The 24,875-nt window shown below is 37.0% G+C and overlaps 1 protein-coding gene and 1 long non-coding RNA gene across 5 annotated transcripts in view; one reads left to right on the top strand and one right to left on the bottom strand.

Annotated features, from left to right (window-relative positions):
- LOC145680382 (nardilysin-like) overlaps positions 1 to 24,875 on the top strand; it is a 339,063-nt gene that overhangs the window by 299,188 nt on the left and 15,000 nt on the right. Inside the window, exon 17 of one of the 4 annotated variants that reach the window (XM_081750818.1) lies at positions 22,355 to 22,546. The exons of the other annotated variants lie outside the window; for them this stretch is intronic. Within the exon in view, the coding sequence (XP_081606944.1) occupies positions 22,355 to 22,358 (4 nt within the window). The 3' untranslated portion in view covers positions 22,359 to 22,546. The remainder of the gene's footprint in view (positions 1 to 22,354; positions 22,547 to 24,875) is intronic. 4 annotated transcript variants of the gene reach the window in all.
- The window catches only part of LOC145680383 (uncharacterized), a 302,756-nt gene that overhangs the window by 199,039 nt on the left and 78,842 nt on the right, over positions 1 to 24,875 (bottom strand). The gene's annotated exons all lie outside the window — the stretch shown is intronic.

Genomic DNA, 24,875 nt, shown 5'->3' on the forward strand with positions numbered 1-24,875 from the left:
ACCTTGTCTCAAAAAGGTTGAGCGCATTCTTTATTGGTGTTTTGAGGCAAAAATTTTCAAAGTCCAACTTCGGGTATCTTCGGGAAATAGTAAACCAGGTTCGAACCTCCAAGCCAGCCTTTGCAATCGGGAAAAAGTTTGCAGATGTGTTTTTCTTCTTTTAAATATAATAAGACTTGTTACCAAGTGTAGAAAAAAAGCAACATTGATTGAAATATTTAATGATACAATATTTCGAAACTTTGTATTAATGTCAGCAAATGTTTGTTTGTCATTTAGCTCTCCATACGTGATGGAATATTTAGATACGTAAACGAATCTTTCCATATGTAAAAGAATGCTCAAAGTTAATACATAGAATATAATTATCACCTGAGTACTAAAATAAAAGTCAAAGTAGAACAGAAACAGCGTTTGTAGTGGATATGAATGTCATAATTGTCTTAAGAATATTTATACATCGCTAAAAGTACCTTAGCAAAAGTTCTTGTGTTAGCTCATTGGTAAGTTGTCGGACCTTAAATCATAAGGTTATGAGTTCGAATCTTATGTGGGTCAATGCCTTTTTTAAAAATTATATTTTCCGCAATGCATGAAAAATTATATAAAATAATTACATTAAAATATATCAGTTGTATATATATAACATAATCATTGCAGAATGTAGTAATTATTATGTTTAAAATATAAAATCTGAGATAATTTTCACAGTAGGTCGGTATTATATATGAGAATGTTAAATGCAAGTTAGGAAAATCGTTTAATAGCAATAAATAAATTATGTAGTGTATTTATTTGCAGCTATTTGTCATACAGATGTAACTTCTCAATATTCTCAATACAGCATGTCCTTTACATTCGTGAAATACAGTATATTCCTACGAATATAGAAAGTGTGTAAACAGAGTATCCAAAGTCGGATCCTGCTTCAAGACACATAATTTTTCCCGATCCCCTTAACGTCACGGGAAGAAACACAAATTCTCTTTAGAACGGAATATCGTTACTTAGAGTCTCATTCAAATACGTTGAATATGTTTTTGTATATTCATTTCTCTCTCTCTCTCTCTCTCTTTCTCTCTCTCTCTCTCTCTTTCGCTTTGTTTATGTGTTGCGGAATATCCCAAGTTGAATACAACATTTGCAAAGTATATGACCATCAGTGTAATGGAATACCGGAAATTGAAAGTCGTGTTTCTTCAGGTTGGATTTGCGTGTTCATGTTAGCTCACTGGTAGAGTACGGGCTTGTTAATGAGATCGTCTTGAGTTCAAAGCCTGCAGAGAATTATCTTTTTTTTTTTGTTAGTAGAATTGCACAGAAATCGGATTCAAGGAGTGGTTTACTTCTAGAAATATTTTCAGAAGCGTTTAGGTAGCCATGAAAAGGACTGTTTTCGGGAGTTAAGGCGGGGACATTAATATTGTGTCCAACACTTATTTTATTTATTTAAATCCGCTGACTCCAACAAGAGAATCCCAATTACAGGAGTCTTACATAAAATATTACATCTATGTTATCAATTTAAAACAAACACTAGAATAAAAAAAAAATCACCCTTCTGAATTTATTACACGCCCTATTCTTCTGGGCATGGAATATATTAAATGGGTGACAAATTTATCTCCTTCCCCTACCTCCAGCTATGCTTCGGAAACAAGATGCCACAGGTCATCTTGGGTTCTGGTGGATCTGCCTCAGGCCAACTATCCCTTAGAGTACTCTTCACTTCTGCCCACATATTTTCCACGAGAGTGAGGTCTGCTCCACGAGGCGGCCAGTCAATTAAATCAATCTCAGGCTGCTCTGCGAACCATTCCTGAACCACACGGGAAGTATGTATTGGCGACTGGTCTTGCTGGAACTGAATTACACCATCAGACTCAAATACTCGTACAGGTGGCACCATGATATTACTCATAATATCTAAGTACTGAGCACTGTCCAGGTGTCCTTCAATTCTGTGAAGCTGTTCTGCTCCGCGCCTGAAAATCCAACCCCAACATGAAATAGATACATGGCCACTGCGATTTCAAGCAGCAACACATCCAGGGTCATATCGGGTGCCTCTCGGGCGATACACAAAACGGCGTCCCTCATTTGATGTTGTGAATATGGATTCATCTGAGAAAACTACGTTTTCCCAATTGCGACCCACATTCGCCTGTGCAAACGCGAGACGGTAAATTTTGTGGTCGTCTGAGAGTTTTTCCTTCATGGCAGCAACACAGCCACGTAACCCGGCATGACGAATCTTTCGCAGAGCTGTATGCTTACTACCAGGAAAAAGAGAAGCTTCCCTTAGCTGTCTAGACGTCCTTAGTGGGTCTAGCCGGGCTTTGTTTACTAATCTCGCATCTTTGGCTTCGGTTGACACATGCGGACAACCAGAAGATCGTAAATTACCAGTTTGACGTGTAGGACCATATTTCCGAATCCATCGCTTTCCTGTAGAGGCCGGGACACCTACTCGCCTGCTAGCTGCAGTTGCAGAATAGCCTTCCAACTCCCATAAAGTAATTACTGCTGTACGTCTATCCATATTTACCAATGTTCTGAGCTGTGAGCAGGAAGCAATAGGTAAAAGCTAGTACCTGACGCGTTATTGGTTAATTGCACGACACGCCTATTGTGGGGAACGACTTGGTCAACGACTCGCGAAAGAAATCTGAAAATGGTGCGCCGTAATAATAATATTAAAAACAGTTTTTATAAAGGAGTATTAATACATACGAAAAGCTGTTTAAAGAATGAATTGTTATACTGACTTTACACGTATAAAAACATATACCATATACCAAACAGATTGAGCGATATGACGATAGCTGTATTGAGACGAACACTTTCGAAGTCCAACTTCGGGTATCTTCTGAAAACAGTAAACTAAAGCTGCTGGTTCGAACCTCCAAGCCAACCTTAGCAATCGGGATAAAATGTACAGATATGTTTTTCCTTCTGTTAAATATAATAAGACATGTTGAAATGGTATTAGGTGTAGAAAAAAAGTAAAGTTGATTGAAATAGTTAATGATACAATATTTCGAAACTATATATTCACACTCTCGTTTCGTCATTGTGATTTCCATACGAAAAAAATAATTTACGTATGAGCTCAGTTATATTTCAGAAGCAGCTTCCGAAAAGCGGTCATGTTAGCTCAGTGGTACACCCCCGAGCGTTTAAATCGTGAGTTCGATACCCGTTCAGGTGAGATTCTTTTATGATATTCTACTTTCCTCAATGCATGAAAATTATGTAAAATAGTTACATTACAATTCATCAGTTGTATATATCAGTTGAATATATATATTCATATCATTTCACGACATAAGCAATTCTTATCTTTAAAATATAACATTTGAGGTATTGACAGAACGTCGGTATGTTATATGTGAATATTAAATACAAATTAAGAAAATCGTGTAATAGCAATAAATAAGTTATGTAATGTATTTATTTGCAGCTATTTTCATACGCAGGTAACTTCTCAATATTCGCATTACAGCATTTAGGTAGAGCATATCGAAAATCGGATCGTGGTTCAAGACAAAAAACTAGCTAGCCCCAAACTGTCACGTAAGAAACTCACGAATCGCAAAAGTAAAGTGAAGAGATTGAGAGCGGTAATACCTTAATCGCTCTCTCTCAACTCTCTCTTATCTGCATTTATACATATAAAAGTGTATGTATGTATGTTCCAACATAACTCATGTATGCCTAGAGCAGGGTTTCTCAACCTGGGAGTCGTGGCCCCTAGGCGGTCGCGAAGATAAGCGGAAGAGATAAATATAGTTAGAATCTAATACCGGAAATTATTTTGAATTTTGTTTTGATAGGCATACTTTTATTTTTTATACATACTGTACAGAACAATAAAAAATAAGTCTACTGAACATTGTCAAAGGGTGCAGAGTTGTTTAAACATGAATTTAAATGAAAGACGTATGATATGATACTAATGAGAACTGTATATAGAAATACTAGAAAAATACACATGGAACAAAACCTGCACATTGAAATACAATTAAAATTGAAACCTAATGAGATACCTAAGCATGGTGTAATTTCACTAGTGCAGCAATGCCCGGTTCAATCTTCGTGACGAACATTATGAAGCCATTTTCAACTGATAAGCGATTTCTTGTCTTTGTTTTAATGTTTACCATGAAAAAAAAACTTTCGCACAAGTACGATGTAGCAAATGGAATTATTACTTTTAAAGCAGCAGATACCAGACCAGGATATTCTTCTCTCCTCATCAGGCAGAACTTGTCCAAGTCTTTGTTACAGAAAACCAGTTGCAAAGACTTGTAGCATGATCATTCTATTATTTGGTTAAGAAGTTGTGGGCTTAGATCACATACGTTAATGGCCTCTTCAAAGAAGGAGTTTAACATCCATCTTGAACCAGCACTTTCGTCGTTGAGAATATAGATAGTACTGTTACTGTATCCACTGTCAATGCCGGGCGCCGAAAAAAGGGGTCACAAATTTCGTAGGAAGTGTGTTACTCATGTTAGGAAAGTAAAGATGCACACCAGACAAGACGAGACGAGAAATGGAAAAGTCTCGTCTCGTCTCGCAACCTCAAGCGTTGGTCTCGTCTCGCAAATTTGAAGTCTTGTCTCGCGTCTCGCATAAAATTTTGAGTCTCATCTCGCGTCTCGCGCGAGACTTTCTTGCATGGTCTCGCATATATTCTAGGTCAAAATTTTGCAATGTGTTATTCTATGGCTGTTAATGAATGATGATGTGATATTCTGTCCGAAGGCAGGTATTTGACCTAAAAGTCCCTTGGCAAGGTGAATGGTGGTTTGCCATTGCTTTCCATGGGATGAATGTTCTTAACATCCTAAGGAGACGGAACCTAGAGTTCAATATGGTATTCGAACTTGTGTCCCCTCCGCTCCAAATTAAAAGAAAAATTGTGGTGGAATTTGATCGCTGGACCATTAATTTTCGTCAAATTAATAGCATAATTTACAGCAAAACCAGCATAAATTGTTGCTGGATCCAACATTGTTTTCCAGCTTAGAGGTCTCCAGCAATATTTGCCTCTTCTAAAATATCGTCGCCACTATCAACATTTACACGTTTTGGTCGTTTCCTTGAAGGGTGATTTAACAGTATAAAGATGTTTTTATACCACCAAAAGCGCTTGTACACAACAAAAGAACTCCTCACAACACAATACGACCCAATTCTTTTGGTTCGTTCGGGCTTGTAGCAATGTTGGATTATCGCATTTTATCAACTTTCGCTTTCAACTTATACTGCCAGATCTAGAAAATAAAATTACTGACAGATATAGGGCCATTCCTACCATCTCCCACGAAACCTATAGGGACATCCTGCCAAACCAGTATTTGAATTAAACTTCCGAACTAGAGGGGGATGTTTTTGATAAATATATAGAAAGAAAATACTTATTCCATGTAAAAATATCATGTTATTTCTGCGAGCCGGGCCGGGGATAAACTTTGACGAGAGGGGATTTCCCCGCCATCCCCCAACATTAATCGCTAGTAGTAATGTGAAAAAGACAGAAACAACAGAAATATCATATTTCGCAGCAATAGGGAGTCTTATTCGCTTTTCAGACCAAAAATAGAAGTTCATGTATTCGTGCGCGCCCGCGTGTATATGTTTGTGTCGCAAAATAAAGTCCTAAATCGATGCTGTAATAAATTTCCAATTTACAAAGCTTTTCTTTTTTAGAAACTAAAGAAGGCTTTAATTCTGAAAATTAACCTTGATTAATAATAAATCTCATAAAATGTCTATTGCCCCAATCACTTTTTTGTTCCTGGAGGCATTAACGCTCAACTTAGAAAACTCAATAAATGTAAAATTACTAAATATACAATTAAATGTAATTCATAAATGTTGCGAGACTGCGAGAAGTCTCGCGAGACTTCTCGTGCAAGACTTAACCGAGTATCGTCTAGCGTCTCGTCTCGCATGGTTTAGTCTCGATCTCGCGTCTCGCATCAAATTTTCACTCTCGTCTCGTGTCTCGTATCGCAAATGCGAGACGAGACGAGACTTCTCGCGTCTCGCGTGCATCCCTATAGGAAAGTGCATTTGCACATGTATAAAATTGAAGGAAAAACGTAATAAAATGTGCTCAAAATCAAGAAAAGGCAGAGTTTACTTTTGAAAATTTTATTGAGCTTCGTGCCAACAATGGTGGTGCTTCGCAGCTAGTCTGTCGACCTCACTCATATGTACGGAGATATCGTCGTATACTCTCGCCCCGAGCGCTGATTTTCCATGCCACGGCACTGTTCACTATAAACAAGAAATGGATTCTACTATTATAGAAATAGGTATGTTAAAAATCCCACACAAGCTTATTATAAAACACAAACTATAAAAGGGTCGCTGGCAAGAGGATGTGATAAAAGGGGATCGTGATAGGAATTAGATTGAGAACCACTGGCCTAGAGTAATTTTAACCAAATTTCTTATAGTCTGAAAAAGAGTGCTGTCGGGTTACCTATGGTGAATGGGAGGGGGATACATATAAAAGATTGCTAGAAAATGATCGGTATTAGTGTCGAATTCATAGTTTTCGGGGTCGCTTAGATAAATAGTGTGATTTTCGATTTCGCTTAACTCCGATTAAGCTCTCATTAGTAGGGATGGGCACGAGCGACTCTCCTTTCAAATTTGACTCGACTCGAAACAGACATCTTTGAGGTCTACTCTAGGACTCGGCGCGAAAAATATCCTCCAACTCGACTCGGATTAGAGTCGAGTCAAACTAAAACGAGCCAAATCCTGTGTGTAGTCCTACCTAGACAATACATAGACAATATAATTATTCTATTATCAATTATACTACTATTACTACAAATAATATTAATAATAATAATAATAATAATAATAATAATTATTATTATTATTATTACTATTACAACACCGTGTATAAACATGAACGATAGATGGTTAGTAAAGGAATACTAAAAGCTAGTTGACTGCCGACGTCGGTAGTCATGACGTCTACAAGGCAAAGACATCGTTCATTACCCTAAGCTCTAAGCGTCGGTGGACTACAGATGGTCAACTATTGACCTCTCGCCAAAAATTGGTGGCCCCGCAGCAACAAACCGCGGTGGCCCCAGTTCCATTTTGAAAACTTTACTACCAGCGGCAGAGACGCGATGAAACGACAACGAACCACAAAATTACTCTCCCAAAATATGTTAAAATGCCTATATGTGTGATTTGTTTATATTTAGGTGAGTCAAAAAAACACAAAACAAATACCCCGGGGTGGACGCGAACTATCAATATTACGATTACTAGGCACGTGTTCTTCTGATTTCCCCACGGAAACGATCATAAAAAGCTTGCTTGTTGATGGATAAATCATTGACGTCTTAATTTAGCCAATCAGACAAACCCCTACATCTCGAGTTCTAGGAGGTGATACCGTGAACCGTTTCAGATTTATTGCTTTCTGGTGGGGTACTATCTATGTGCAAAATTTGAGCATAATAGCCGACATGCATCTTCGGTGCCTCTTATCTTTAGTACAATTTTAACCAGAGATGGTGTGGGTCAATGAAAATTTGATTCACGACCCACCATGATCCAGTATCACCCACCACCCAAATGACCCATTGGCCCACTCTGACCCATCATCCATCGTGATCTACTCTGACCCACCACCAACTATGAACCACTCTGAACCATTGCGACCAACTCCGACCCATCGACATCAACTCTGACCCATGATCCACGTCCTCTTCTCCGTTGACTAAAGAGGCTACACTTGTAATAAAACAAGACTGTGAAATTATCACTTACCGGAGTTTGAATTTCTACCGTCAATGGCTCAAGCACCTCTCTGTTACTATGCTGGTGGATCTGACCTTTACGATATATAATGGCAAAGTGTTTCTCAATTTCCGAATTAAAATGAATTTAAATTTATCATATATAATTATTTCTTTGTTGCCTTACAGACACATTTCAGTAGAAAATAGGATGAAATTTGAAAGTCTCAAATCAAGGAAAAGTAGACCAACGTAAAAAAAGAAAGAAAAACTAATTTTCTATATCATTAAGTACCTGGAGTGCCACTCTTTATCTAATCCACCTCGAAAATTATGGATTCGACACTAATGTCGTTCTTTATATATATATATATATATATATATATATATATATATATATATAATTTTGATGTCAGCCCCTTTCATTTCTCCTAGGAGAGCAAACGGATACTGCCACCGTTAGGACTAAATTTGGTCTTAAATGACATTAAAATTTCTACCTATTAATTTAGCGACCAGTGTTGCATTTAAAAGCTCGGCGCCTCTACGCACTTTTGCTCTCGGCGCCCCAATAACTACATATTTCTCCGCCCCTTCATCCCTAACTTAATTCGAATATGCTTAATTAGTGAATTTATTACATTTAAATACCACTCACTACATGCTACAGCTAGAACTACGTAACAAAAAATAACAAATGTGAAACGTGTTCTGAATTATTTTTAGATTTCTTACGCTATTATTATACATATTAGAACAGTAAAAGAGGATTGTTCATGAAATAGTATATTTGCTCTTGATTTTTAACTTTTTCATACGGAAAAAATTAAAATATTATTCAAGTTTTAAACTTTGCACTCTGCAATTATATTGCCCTCTAGGCAATGGGACTAATGTGAAATGTGGACTAATGTGGACTAATGGGAAATGCGGCACTGTTAGCGGCGCTGAAAATTTACGATTCGATTCTAATATCGGTTGATTTCGATATTTTTATGTCGCTACGTAACCACCCTGGGTGCTAATGGGAACTTAATTGGACTTGAATTGAAAGTAGAACTATTCACCTAAGCGACCACGAAGTTATGGATTCGATACTAATATCGACCAGTTTCTAGCATTTTTGATATGTATCCCGACAGTACTCTTTTCCAGACTGTAAGAAATATAGTTATAATTGCGCTAGATATATCAGAATTATGTTGAAACATACACATCCATCCACTTTTATATTCTGTAGAAATAGAGAGTGAGCGAGCGAGCGAGAGAGAGCGACTAAAGGCATCACCACTTCCACATTGCAAAAGCATATATCAGGAATTGAATTGAAAATCTATGTAAAGACTTTCTGCTGTGGCGTGCTTCATAAGGACAATTCCAGTCTGCTCACGTGACCTTTGGGGTTCATGAATTTCTTGCGAGCGTTGCGACTTTGGATTCTCTGTTTAAACCTTCGGTTTATGCATCGAATAAGTTTTCAAGAACATAAATGACATGCTGTATTATGAATGTTGAGAATTACCCTCTATATGACAAATAGCTGCAAATAAATACACTACATGATTTATTTATTGCTAGTGAACGAGTTTCTTAACTTGTATTTAACATTCTCATATATATAATACAGACCTACTGCGGACACCTACCTATTTCAGATGTTATATTTTAAACATAATAATTACTACATTCTGCAATGATTATGTTATATATATACAACTGATGTATTTAATGTCATTATTTTATATAATTTTTCATGCATTGCGGAAAATATAATTTTAAAAGAGCATCGACCCAGAAGGGATTCGAACTCACAACCTTATGATTTGAAATCCAACAGCTTACCAGTGAGCTAACACAAGGACTTCTGCTAAGGTACTTTTAGCGATGTATAACGGTTCTCAAGAAAATTATGACATTCATACCCACTAGAAACGCTGTTTTTGTTCTACTTTGACTATTATTTTAGTACTTAGGCGATAATTATGTTCTATGTCTTAACTTTGAGCACTCTTTTACATATGAAAAGATTCGTTTACATATCTAAATGTTCCATTACGTATGGAGAGCTAAATGACAAACAAGCATGTGGTGACATTAATACAACGTTTCGAAATATTGTGTCATTAAGTATTTCAATCAATGTTGCTTTTTTTCAACACTTGATAACAAGTCTTATTATATTTAAAAGAAGAAAAACACATCTGCAAACTTTTTCCCGATTACAAAGGCTGGCTTGGAGGTTCGAACCTGGTTTACTATTTCCCGAAGATACCCGAAGTTGGACTTTGAAAATTTTTGCCTCAAAACACCAATAAAGAATGCGCTCAACCTTTTTGAGACAAGGTGTACTTCTCGATTTCAGTTGTTCTTGTTAGTTTCATTGTTAGAGGTCACCATTGTTAAATAAACAATCAACTTTATCTGTCATACTTTCTACCAGAAACTAACGAAACTTTGCTTACCTATTTACGATTGAAATATCTATGGAATGGTACATGTCGATTATCAAGGGCTAACAAACCCTAGCCAAATTGTGTGTAATACGTCATTATGCGTTGGGATCAAACGATAATTATTCGTGATCAAACGAGCTGGCCAAATTCCAATTGAATTTGTTTTCATGGTGGCTGTGGCGGAGGGGCTAACAAGTCATCGGTAATTGTTATTTTTCGGAAAATGGAATAGTGCAAAAAAATAAACATATTTCATTCAGAACTTTGTTGTGCCTGCTTTGTAACCAGTGTGAATTAGTTGTGTGTCGCCATATTTCTTTTTTTTTTTTTTTTTTTTTTTTGTCTCACGTGGAGCGGGATGGCCCCCTACAGCGTTCCTAGAATTACACTCTAAAAGCCCCTCCCATATAAGTGACCTGTATTTCACAGCAGACACCTCACATTTGAACTCTGTTGAGATTCTGTGTAAGTTTGTCGGTTCTACGTACAAATTGAGAGAACAAACATGTATTAGGGAATGAGAAATTCTCGAAATAAATTTGCAAGCTGAATATTTTTTCGCGACATAAGTGAAGAGTAATCGTATATTCTTGAAGAGTACCCTAGAGAGTAAGAAAGCTCTAAGCAAAATAATCATTGAATAAATAGCAATGTAATCACAGTAATGTATATATGGCATGTTGTATTTCTACCAGATTGTCAGAGGACTAATTCTCTCATTTTTTGATGTGAACGATCTCGTTATCGAATCTCCAGAAGAACATTAAAAAAAAAAAAAAAAAAAAAAGTTGTATTTAGGTCTATACCATTTTAAACAAACGAAATACGTTGCGTAAAAGAACTTTCCATGTTAAAATATTTGATGGGTAGAGTAGCTTGTGTGGGATTTGATTATTATTGCATGTATCTATTGCATGCTGAATGGGTAGCTGAGAAAGCAGCCAAGATATTCATTCTGACGGTTGCAAGCCCCTGAAAATACAGAGCAAGAGTTACTCCAAGGGAGTAGATAATAGATAAAAATTCTTAAAACTACCGTGGGGGGGAGAGCCGAAAGAGGTTATAGTGTGAAATTTTGTCCGCAACTAGGGAAGTTCCGCCAGGAACGCTGGATCACCTGTATACGGCTCTCATTGTTGAGACACTAAAATTTTTCAGTTACTCGTATACAGAAGATAAACATTAAAAAACTATTTTTATTTATTTATTTATTTACTTATTCCTCGGGGTAGTCTATCTCAGAAGGTTACGATTAGGATAATTCTATGTTTCAGGGGTGCGCTTCCAACCCACCTCCCAGAGGCAGTTTTTGGGCAGGCGAACGGGATCTTGTCCTTAGGTCCACACATTAATTAAAGTATATATGTAACACACATGTACGTGTATGTGTGTGTGTACGTATATATATATATATATATATATATATATATATATATATAATATGTGTGTGTGTGTGTATGTATGTATGTATGCTAAATGTAAAATATTTTTATATTTTTAAACCAATGTTTCCAATCCAAATAACAGAGCCCCACGGCTCCAACTCACCAAAAACAAATTCCGCCTGTGTCACCTTCTACACATCAGTGGCTATGCCCATAGTATATTCTATGATAACAATTGACTGAATGCGCTTTTCAAGTTTCTAGCTCTTTCTTGGAAAGAGAATGCATAAGACTCTCTTAGTGTTGCAACGAGACGAGATAGGACTCTTTGAAGCGAGACACTATACAATACAAAACGTTTCGTGAAATGTCTCGTCTCGTGTCTCGAAAAATACAAACACAGTTTCTGAATTTGCTTAAAAATTTATTAACTCGGAATAAATTATTTGCCTTCGAAATGTATACCATCTTTTATTATTTCAAATGATCCAAATTATTCATTGTTTCAAATCCTACAAAGAACAGGGAATACCTAAAGCATTTTTTAAAAATGATTCTTACAAACAGCTTTCACTTCCATTTTTCAATCTATTCAAGTTTAATTATTTTGTGATAGTGCTCCAGATTCAAATACAATGTAAAGCGTTTAGTGAGATCAGTGTTTCAGAAGATTTTATTCCAGGGGCTGGTGGAGATATCTACGTATAAAAATCCTGTTATAGAAGTACAAGTACACGTAGAAGTGGCAATTTTATCAGTAATTAACTATTGTTTCATGGTCTTTCTCGTTCCGAACCAAGCCTTTCTCGATACTGAGATTTGAAAAGATTCTGATTTGACAATAAAACTCATCCTTTTCATCCTTTTATGATGCTATTCGAAGATAAATCATTTTTTAAATGGAAAAGTTACATAGGCCTCCTTATTTGTTGAAGTGGCGCCAGGGGTTCTGAAAAAAGGATATAAAAATAAATGGCGAAATCTTGCCTTTCGACTGTACTGACGGTATTAACAAATGTTCCTATCGAAGTAATTACGGGTTCAGTCGAAACTAAGCAGTCGTTGCTGGAAGAATGTGTTGTGTGTTGTACTCTGTTAACCAAACTTGGTTAAAAGTTGTAATTTTAACCACTTGGTATAACAGCTCATTTTGTGGGCCTCAACCTTTCTAGTGTTGCCACGAGACGAGACAGAACCATTCGATACGAGACGAGACGGGCACATCTTTTCTAGACGAGACGACATAGCCAGAAGTCTCGTCTTGTCTCGTTTCATCTCGTGGCAACACTAGACTCTCTCGATATATCAGTGAAAGGAATGACAACGTTTCTCACGGAGCACATGTTAGCTCTCAGCCTCTTTCTTTCACTGATGTTTGTTTACGTAGTAGATGAATATATAGAGAGTAACAAAAGGATGAGATATGCAGATTCTCCTGAAACCACATTAAAATTGTAGCAGTATTTAGAGCTTTTTATAAATGGATTTACCGGGGAACTAAAATAATTCTGGGAACTGATCATACAGCATTGATATAAAAAAAAACATGGAAACAAGTAAATACAAACAACTGAAATCGTGAATTTGTTTTCAAAATACAGAAATCTCGAAGGAATATCTGTTTAAGCGAATTTAATTGTAAAGGAATTTTGAATAAATTTGCATTCCCTGAATTCTTATACATAAAAAAAAAATCTTTTTTAGCGTATGAATGAGATGCTTTAGGAAATTAGGTTAAGATAATTAAAATGATACTGCCCTTTACAAAATTTAAGGGGAATACCATGATCGAAAAAGCATGAGTCAATTTATAAAGGTCAGTGGTAGCTTTTGTCATTTCTTACGACCACTATACGCACCTTATTGCGAAAAATTTATTCGTATTATAAAACCGATATCATTCAATAAATGCCAAATTTAACAGATCTTGAGAGATGAAATGACAAAAATTGTCATTACCTCTGTCGCATAATATATTCTAGCTTTGGGACCCATGTCATTATATGACTTTCACGATAAGTGACAAGGAGAACATAAATCCCATGTTCAAAACGTAAGGAAACAAAACCGGCTGTTCGCGCTTCAAATTATGAAAAATGTATCAAAATGGTTGAAATTATGATTTTGTATTTCTTTACGAGAAAGAAGAATAAAAATAAAAATTGGAGCAATTCTAATCATGTATGTATAAGTCCACTATCTTCTTCAAGTTACTAAACTAACTTCAAGTGTTTCAACCATTTTTGACACATAACTCGAAAACTTTTAGAGATATTAGAGGCAAGAATACGTGGTTGATAATGAGCTTTTTAATTATGTCACAATACTTTTGAACTTTACCTTATGAAAAATGGCATATTCCAAAAATAATTCAGTACCACCCTAACCTGAATTTTACCAAATGATTAGCGAAAGTGATACGGTGTGCATCGTCCAGGGTTTAATTCCCGGTGTGACACTCAAACATTTCTGTGTTGACCAAATATCGAGAGAAAAGTTGGGAAACTAAAAGATAGCGGACTTCAATCTAGACAGCCGGCAACGTTGGGTGTAGTTGGGTGTTAGCTGCTTACCACTAACATAAGCCCGCTGCAGACTCAGATCACATGGGACTGTTGCGCCAGGAGTTTATATATATATATTGTTATTATTTTACCTTACATTCTCTCAGTAGCGTAAATAAGGACGAATGGGTCTACCCGCAAAAATGTTAAACGGACCCCCTCTTTCCACATTCATGAGTCACGTGGAGAGAGAACAGTCATTTACAGAGAACAGTTTTGACTCTATGTTCTATCTAGCCAGCACATTATTATTATTATTATTATTATTATTATTATTATTATTATTATTATTATTATTATGGGCTATAGTTTTCGTCTATTCTGCTGTACCAACTTCGAGAGTCTACGACATCCGATATTTTTAATGAGGTATGGTCGTCCCACTTTTTGTTGTTTGGTTCGATGCTGGTTTCACTGTCCTTTTCCCATCTTTGAAATACATAAGCACGGCAGATCGCGAAAACTCGACAAGTTGCGTTGTTTCCGAAATGAAGCTCCCAGCATTTAGTCGCCCTGATATATCGTCGTCCTTCCCCATTCAAGGCACAAGCACCACACTGACTAATCGAGTGAGATTCTTGTCGTGTTTGGCGCGCGGTTGTGTTATGCCTTGTAGCTCTTATTTCAGCCCGATGATTTCGTTCAAAAAGTAGCGAGTGGTCATAATGTTTTCGCTGGTCAGTAAAAGTTTTGTTGGCATTTAATTTACTAAATAATCGCTCAGGTGTTACCGTCCTCATAGGTAAAAATGAGATATAGTTGGAACATCATATAATTTTTAACATCTTAACATTATAAAGTTTAACTTCGAAACTGAAATGGGCTTCTTTCTGTTCTGGGCCTCTCAATGTTGCGGGCCCTGCACGTTCTTTAGTTGCGCCACAGCACTCTCTCTACTCAGAAGGATAGGGACAAATAGAAAAGTCAAAATTCATTCTGTCCATTTTTCATGCATCATACACTTCAGAAAAAAATCATATAATACTGATATGTAAGAAGATATTAGTATTGTTTGTTTGTCTTCTGTATACAAAGAACCATTTAGTTTTTTTTTATCTCATATTCTGGTAATAATCTAAAAAAAAAAAAAAAAAGAAAAGAGTTTCATGTGATAAACGGACGAAAGAAAATTTGTCAACGCGAAGCGAATGACGTTCTCTGCAACCTAATTCCCGTTTTTCGTACAAAAACTCTATTCCTACCTGCAAAAAGAAAAGATTTATGTTGCTCATCAATGGTTGAGGTTTTGCCCTGCGGCTGAACAATACGGCTTGTAAAAATAGACTCTGACTGACTGCAGGTGCACGAAAAAGAAAAAAAAAACTGTTGGATTCCTCTCCCCGCGCACTTCAAGTGTGGATATCCTGGACACATTAAAACTGAGCGGTACGATCTTTCAGTTCTTCCCAGTAGAGGTGCCAGCAGTGATTGCTAAATGAAAAAGTGAGCATCTGGTGGCGAAAAGGAGAAGTGCTCGGACAAGGGGGAGTTCACAGGAACCTTAAGAGAAATGAGCGCGAGTGCGAATGAACGCGAGCCCAGTTCAGAGAAGTGATCGCGAGCCCGAGTGAGTGCAAGCTCAGTTGAGAGAAGTGAGCGCGAGTTAAATTGAGTGCGAGCCCGCGCTCACTTAACACTCGCGTAGACTCATTTGCTTTAGAGTAAAAAAAAAAAGGAAACTCATTCCATGTGCAGAATTGTAAAGGAAGAATGAAACAAACTTTACAAAAAGAAAAAGCACACTCTTGTCTGAGCTGTCATTTTATTGTCCAGAGGACTTCAAACACCTTTCGATACAGAACCGACTTTTTTATGGTTATTATGAGAGGATGGTATTTGTTTGAGGCAGGTATTTGTTTTTGTTGTTTTAGTAACAACTTCCATGACCCAAGCTTTTTTTTTTTTTTTTTTTTTTTTTTTAATCATAGAGTAAGGAAACTACTTGACCTTGCGAAGTAGGAAATTTATTTACTAGCAACTAATGAAGCTGTGCGTTCATAGAAAAGTCGAGCTAAATAATTATGTATTATTTAATTGTAGCTTCTTTAAATCCCAATAAACAAGAGTACCTCTTAAGAATGTTGATAACTTGCACCATAATGGTTATTCAGCCCATTAATTTATATGAGAAAACATTGTTTTAATTTTTTGAAATAAAAGAATTTTAGCCTGTTAATTTTACTGACTATTTCTTCTTGAGATCTTTAAATGTATTCTAAGCGAAATTTAACTATGGTATTATGCAATTTAAATATAAATAAAAACTAAAACAAACAATATTACATTGAATATTTTTAAAGCAAGGAACTCTTAAATAAGCCAGAAAAAGAAATTAGTAAAATTGAATGATTAAAATCTCGTCTATTTAAAAGAAAAATACTTCAATGGACTATTACAAAAAGAAAGATAGCAATTCAACATCCAAAAAAATAAAGACACACACACCTCCTTTCATTAAAGTCTTTTTGCGAAAGCTACCCTGAAACGATGGCGAGTCGTTTGTTACAACCAGGATTAAAAGTGAGGGAAAACACGAGGAACGTGATCCCCCACTTCCAAAAATATCTATGGTGTCCCTCCACTTCCAAAAAAATCTAGTGGGCAAAGATAGACACAGGGGACGGCATAACATCATGCGTTCCCCAACCTTTTGAGATCCATTTTTACCCTTGGTTACAATTTGATTTGATGTTGTTTGACACAATATTTTCATTGCGGATTTATCAAATCTTATTACCGTGAAGATTAGCACATACCTGGCGAAATAGCTAAGGATTGCCAGGCACTTATTCATATTGATTCACTGTGAATAAGTGGTAAGTAACTATTCTCATCTTCCAGACGAGCGAGATCTCATATAACCTCACTGATGAAAAAGAATATTAAGCTCGAAACATACAAACACAAAACATTCTAAATTTCACGATAGCTTCGTAAATTGACATAATTACATTTCCTCTTTTAACGCAGTCCTTAATATTACCTCATTTTATATAGGTACTATTTTTCCGTTATGTTACGCCATTAAAGAACCGGCTTTTAATATACATAAGGAAATGTAAAGATGAATTGAAAACTAGAACCACAATATGCTTACCATTTTCGAAAGTATTACACATAACTTCTCGACTCAAACTGATGTTATGACGTAAATTTCATTCATAAACATCTTTATTGAGCTTTCATTAACTTCTAATTTTCTTTGGTGTGTTTTAACAAAATACAGGCTATAATCAACGCATATTTTCAAATTTTCAGTTTTAATACTCTTAAACTTAGCCTAAATTAAGAAATATTCATATTTAATGTATTTTAGCAGGACAATATGCTTTCAAATACATAATTAAAAGTAGAGGTTGCTCCTGAGGGAAGTCACAAACTTAAAAAATTGAAGTTTCCTTTCTTCAAAGTAAGGGCAAAAAGTAATCTAATGGACTTAGCAGCTGTTTTAACGAAGTTTAGTATTAACGTGTCAGGTATTTCTATGAGATAAGAAAAAAATATTATTTTGTAACTAAATGATAGCTCTATCCACATAGATTCTGCAAACAGAAACAATGAAAATCGATATAGAAGTGACTCACATTATTTTAACAAAAATCGATTTTGATGATAGTTTGGGCTGCCGCAAAAATAGGAAAAGTTGGAAAACTCCGATTAATTGCAACAACTCCATCAGGGGTCGAAATTGGAGGGAGCATACGCCATTAATCAGCCGATTAAGGTGTACAAGTTCGCGAGCATGGCTTTTGCGCTCAACTGGGCTCGGGCTCAATAATTGAGCCCGAGACTCAATGAAACAAGTGAGTGCGAGCCCAACTCAGAGAAGTGAGCCAGAGTGCAATTGAGCTCGAGCCCTAATGAAATACGTGAGCGCGAACCCAATTGAGGGAACTGAGCCCGATTACGAATGAGCGTGAGCCCGAGTGAGTGCGAGCTCAATTGAGACAAGTGAGCGCGAGCTCGGGTGAGTGCAAACCCAGTGGACAGAAGTGAGCGCGAGCCCGAGTAAGTGCAAGCCCAGATAAGATCAGTGAGTGCGAGCGCGAGTGAGCGCGAGCCCAGTTGGGAGAAGTGATCGCGAGCGCTGGTGATCGCGAGTCCAGTTGAGACAAGTGAGCGCGAGCCCGAGTGAGTGCGAGACCAGATAAGATTAGTGAGTGCGAGCGCGAGCCCAGTTGGGAGAAGTGATCGCGAGTCTAGTTGTGACAGGTGAGCGCGAGCCCGAGTGAGTGCGAGCCCAGTTGGGAGAAGTGTTCGCGAGCCCGAGTGAGTGCAAGCTCAGTTGAGAGAAGTGAGCGCGAGCCCAGTTGAGACAGGTGAGCGTGAGCCCGAACGAGCCCAGTGGAAAATGGCCATCTATGCTCTACCAAAATCGAAAGTGGTTCAAATTTACTATTACTTCCAGTTTCAGTACTGATTTCTGTAGAGCAAAAACAATAAATATTTTGTTTATTTTTTGTCAAAAAGTTGGGGGCATTGCCTCCCATAACTGTGCCCATGCTGCTACTGTCGTTTAGTTTATTTGTGTTTCGTAATGTACACTCATGTCCAAAATGATTGTTGCATATCTATAACTGTCTTGTAAGAATATAATTTGATAATGATTTTGTAGGGTACTTTTAATACTGATACTGTGTGTATACTCGGGAAATGTATATTTATGGTGAATTTCATAAAAGAATTATAAATACGAAAATTACAGTGAGTAAAACTAAATGTTGCTAAATGGACAATAAAGTTTTATTCGTTTTATTGTACTTATTTACTGCTCTTTTGACATGAAATTTGCCATTACATGTCTTTACCGATTATACACATGCTAACATTATAAGAAATACGGGGCAAATTCGTTATCAAATTATATTCCTACAATAACATATTTATCCGGCGGGAGCTCATGTGGTTCGGATTCCACGTTAATCAGTAGGTCCACGTCTCATATAGCCTCGCTGCTGAACGGGACGTTAAACCCAAAATCAACTCAATAACATATTTATAGACATGCGACAATAATTTTGGACATGAGTGTACATACTTGTCTGTCATTCTCTCCAGTATCTTTGCAAGAAACAACGGAACTACAGTAACTTAATATTTGTTTGGTTCTTTTGCACTGTGCGTGCGCTGGAGTCATTGTACATGAGTGAACGAGCTGGTTTGTTCGGCGCATGCAGAAGAACAGGGATCGACATTGTGAACAGTTCAATGAATCCTTTGAGGATTAGTTCTGCTCGTGTGTTTCTCATCAACCGTTTTATAATCGAAACACTACGTACACCATTTCTGTTAAAGGCTATGTTCATTTATTTGGGTTCATTAGAGTGCTTTGCATCTCTAATTTGGATGTATTGAGTTGTGTGTTTCTTTAATGACCGGAACCTCGTTTGTGACATGTGTGCTTTAGAGGAGGGCGATACGATATTTGTGAATGTGTTCGATGAGATATTATGGTACTACTCTGTCGTACTAGTGGTGTGTGCACTTTTTTATCTTGTGGTGTGGTATCTTCTCCGTCACCAAATATCATTCTCTGACCGAACAGTTACACTAAGTTGCAAGCTCGCTATCTTCAATTCGAGTTGACAGTGACTACAACGGCCGGGGGAACATTTATCATATTCGACTTTAATTGCGCTTCTTTTCATCGCTATACAGTGTCCATGCCCAACGCTTGTGATTATAGAGATGGTGAAGCAATAGACACGTGAGGAATTAGCAGACATTCATCTAGCATATGGAAAAGCGGACGGTAATTACCGTGTGGCACAACGGCTGTACAGAGAAGTTGCCTAATCGTAGAATTCCATACCACGCAACTTTCTCTAGTGTAGATCAAAGATTACGAGGAACAGGATTACTGGAAGCGTAGAGGTCCAATGCTGGACGAAACAGAACCGTACGGACTGTGGCTTTTGAAGAGGACGTTCTTGCTTGAGTTCAGAAAAACCCGCCCACCAGCACATGAGTAGTAGCTGCTGAACTTAACGCCTTTCATCGGCAGGTGTGGAACGTGCTTCAGGAAAATCAGATGTAACATTTTCACGTCCAAAGGGTACATGAATTACACGCCGGTGATTATCCACGTAGGCGGGAGTTTGTCCAATGGCTACGCGAACAGGGCGCTAATACACTGTTAGGGGCAGAATCTGTTATGAATTTGTGCACATGCCGTCGTTATAAAAGGAAGTAGAAAAAAAGAAGTAAAATGTTGATACATTCTAGAAGTTCGTGGAACACAGCTTGTAATGAAAGATCTGCTCTTGAAATGAGTTTTATACTAATAGTGTTTCTTGTAACCCTGATTAATAGTTAAATACGCAGTAAAGTGTAGAACGTTGTGTTTAATCGATATTATATAATTAATTTTTAGCATTGCTATAATTTGATATTTGGCGCAGTCTCATACAAGAATTTACGTTCCTGACAGACGGTAGGGAATGAAATTGAAAAACATATCTTCCTTATTTCAAATAGAAAGAAGAGAAACTGGCTGAGCTCGATGAATAGATCACAATGTTTGTAGTCTAAAGGAATCAGCGTAATAATCCAGTTTACCTTAACATGCTGGATGACAAAATGATGCTCTCTAGCGTATATAGGATGTGGGGAATGTTTTTTGTATCGCTTAATGCGAGGCGATTGAATGAGAGTCCTGTATTACCTGGCGTGGTGGATAGTCCTGTATCGCTTGAGACTGTTGCACGTACAGACCTTTTTTTGTTTATCAAGTTTTGTTTAATGAGGTCAGAGTGAGTGACGTGTATTAAGTTTTCGTTTAGTGACGTCAGACGAGTGACGTGTATTACCTTACGCCCTCTAGTGACAATGCGTAAGTGCAGTTGTAGTAGCGAGCGGCATACACACACAGTTACAGTTCGTGTTTAGTGTGAGTGCTGTAAGTTGCTGTTCTGTAGGAAGCAGTCGTATGCAACTATCGTAGAGTGCGGTCAACACAGATCGTGTACCTGCCTAACACATAAGTGAGTTTAATAGTAAGTGAAGTGAGTATAATTACGTGCTCCGGTGTGATTTTTATAGCTACTAAAGTTAGTGCTGCAGGAAGTTGGGACGTGTATAATATTGAACTCCAGCCTGTGCACAGGACTGACAGACAGTGTGAAAATCACGTCGAATCTTCTAGAAGATAGGAAGATCAAGGGGAGCATTACCTATAAGTGAAGTTTTTTTATCCAAGACGACGAACGGAAACCACGCTTGCGGAAACTGAGGTAAGATACTCACGTATTCTATTTTTTTCTTTCTTTTTGTAAAATTTTCAACAGAGACATGGTGGAGAGTCCTATATTACCTGGCGTGGTAGAGGGTTCCTGTATCGCTTGAGGCATGGTGGACAATTTATGCACCCTTTTAGTAGATCTTGTATCATTGGGGATGAGGTTTCTTGACATCGTTCAGGAGGATGTATTTGACTTTTTACTGACTTGTGGTTAGGTTAGATTTCATATGAATATATTATTACCGGTTAGGTTAGGTTTGCGACTGAAGATTTGATTTTGACCATTTATTTGGTAACTTCTTAATTGACTTTGGTAACTTCTTCTTAATTGGTAAGCTGTTGATAGAAAATGCTTTTAAAATAGAAACTAGTTTTGAGTGTATGTTGTGTATACTGTGGGTTTGGAGCGCTTATATATATATATATATATATATATATATATATATATAAAGATAAACGTATGTTTTAAGAAGATACTTTTGATATGTTTATATGCAAAAATATTAACAAGCTATTATCTAAGCATATAAAATCATATCTGTACTTAATAATTTATTTTATGTTGGTATACCTTTGGAAGAGATCTATTAATATGAAATTACATATTTGGGGATTTGAATAAACATTTCTTAGAAGGGAGGAGGATGTTAGGGGCAGAATCTGTTATGAATTTGTGCACATGCCGTTGTTATAAAAGGAAGTAAAAAAAAAAAAGTATTGAGATATTCCAGAAGTTTGTGGAACATAGCTTGTAATAGAAGATCTGCTCTTGAAATGAGTTTTATGCTAATAGTGTTTCTTGTATCCTTGATTAATAGTTAAATACAATAAAGTTTAGAACGTTGTGTTTAATCAATATTATGTAACTGATTTTTAGCATTACTGTAGTTTAATATACCTCACTTCATGTCTCATGGTCCCTTCACAGATGAAGCTGTTTTCCCGTGATGGAATGTTCAACAATCACCATCAACAATTGTGGTCTGAGGCATGGAATGTTAACTCGTGCCCATCAGGAACTGTGTTCTTTGAATATGTAGACAGGAATTGTTGATAACTATTGGACCGTACCTACTACCACAGCGCCTGACCGGGGGAATATCGCATATTTTTGGAAAAGGTATTAGCACTGGCCTGTTCGTCGAAACATGTTTTACGCATGACGGTGCTCCAGCACATTTCGCTACAGAGATACGAAATTGTCTCGATGATCCTTTCCGAACAAATGGATTGGCAGAGAAGTTTCGGTATCTTGGCCACCTCGCTCACCAAACCTTAACCCGTTAGATTTCTTTTTCTAGGGCCATATGAAACAACTTGTCTACACGAGGCCTGTGCAAATCAGAGGAAGATTTGGTTGCTCGAATTGTTGTTAAGACCTGGAGCATTCGGGAAACGGAGTGTTTCAACGCGACCGCCGGCCGCCCTGTAACCTTTACGTTGAAGTGGCGAATCGAAAGTTTGAACACCTTTTGTAGTGACCGTTCTGACAACCATCCTCTTTTCATTTAAACAAAAACCCTCCTCTGTACCTTGCTCCCTAAAACCCTCTTCGGTACACAGTCGCGTTATACGGTTTGGGATCACAAATGTCGCCTCTGTTACAACACGTAGAAATGTCGCAAATAGAACGAATGTTTTGTTTCACGTCCGTCAGTTTAGAACATTGATTGAGAAAAAGAGCGTACTGTAGTCGCATTTGTGTGGTGTACTGATGAAAATGAATGTGCTAATAGTTATGTGTATTATTATTATTTATTATTATTATTATTATTATTATTATTCATCGTTCTTTATTTGTTTTTTAATAGTAGTTCTTAGTCAATTCCTGTAGTAGTAAAGGTAGATGCGTTCTCAAAAGCGTTGCGATATAATTAAATATGAACAGATCAGCAATCGGAATTTCTTTATTTCCTGTTACCTATCGGCTTGTGTTGTACGTATTTTTACATTGTAGCAACGTGACGTTTCCAGTGAATTCTTGTACAGCGTCTTTACTTGTACTTTTTGCATAGTGATTATTACCTCATCCGCCATCTTTTATCTGCATGTATGAGTATTGACTTGCCACGTAGTATTATTTCTAGGCAATGACACGTCCGTTACATGCTCTTGTCCATTCAGTTTACGTCATAAAATGTCTGGGAATCCCTAACGTTCTTTGGGGAATTTCTTGTACCGCCATTGCACAAATCCGAAAACTGCAAATTTGAATCCTTTGATGATGATATGCTACATCACGTTTACGCTCAGTAATTTGTGCAATATTTAACTCTAAGTTTTGTTTTCGCACGCTTTCGGCAGCCTTTAACCGCTTAACTTAAAACCAGGAATTATTACGTTTTCTTTGCCCTAACATTATGATCACGAATATAGTCGTGCAAAGAAAAAAGATCTGAATATACATTTAAATGGAGATTCCTTACGTTCGCCATACGCAGCTGAGTATATGGGTGTCCGCTAGATGTGGGTAAGATCAAGGGCGCCGATTTCTCTGTAAATTTGGGGGAAGGGGGTCCACTCAGACGCAGAAGGTGTATATATGAGGATGTTAAGACAAATTGCATTCAAATTATGCCAAATATTGTATATTCATAAATACACTAGGGGATCCCACATGAGCTTTGGGGGGCCCGGGCCCCCCACGATCGGCGCTCTTAGGTAAGATTCGTTTAACTGTTTTCGGCTAATATTTTGCATTGGAGGCCAATGCTTATTGACGAAATGGCGGAACTGAAATATCATATCTACATTGTACCGATAAATCGTTTGTCTGTTATTTCTGTTTGAAATAATTGTTTATTGCAAAAAGAATACAAAAGTTCGTAGTAAATTGAATAGAATGTCTACTTATACTGTACTCATTTTCCCTAGTGTTTCGTTTTCTCAAGATGCTAGTGTAATTTGGTAATGTTTATTGTGGAATGTACATATTCGGAATTTTAATATTTCTCGCGGAAAAATTTAAATCTCAATTTTGATCAGCTTGAAGTTCAAATAAATTGAACGAACTGAATAAAATAAATTGAATGGGAGTAAGATGGCGGAAGATGGTTGTGTTGGTGTCGTATCTGCTGAAGATTTAACGTGTAAAAGGTGTCGACAAAAATGCTGTAGAAACGTTGATAATATTCCTAGTTTGTGTGATACCTGTGTTATAAAGATTAATACCGAAACGGAGACCGTAACAAGATCAAAAACGAAACGAGGGATGGGTACAAATATCCCAGTAGAAAATGTTATAGCAGAAGGATCTTGCGCAAGCTGTGTACAAAACAGGAAGTTTCTTCTCTACAAGAAATAATAAATATTTTGATGAATGATGTAGAGTCGTTGAAAGGCAAATTAAACGAACTTCAAAAACAACGAGATGATAAGAGTGCTGAAGTGCAAGGCCAAATTCATAGAAATGGCCAGTGATCGGAAGTAGTAAGAAATAATCTACTTTC

Source organism: Thermobia domestica, chromosome 3 (genome assembly GCF_964235325.1).
Source record: "Thermobia domestica chromosome 3, izTheDome1.hap1.1, whole genome shotgun sequence".
Taxonomy (NCBI): domain Eukaryota; kingdom Metazoa; phylum Arthropoda; class Insecta; order Zygentoma; family Lepismatidae; genus Thermobia; species Thermobia domestica.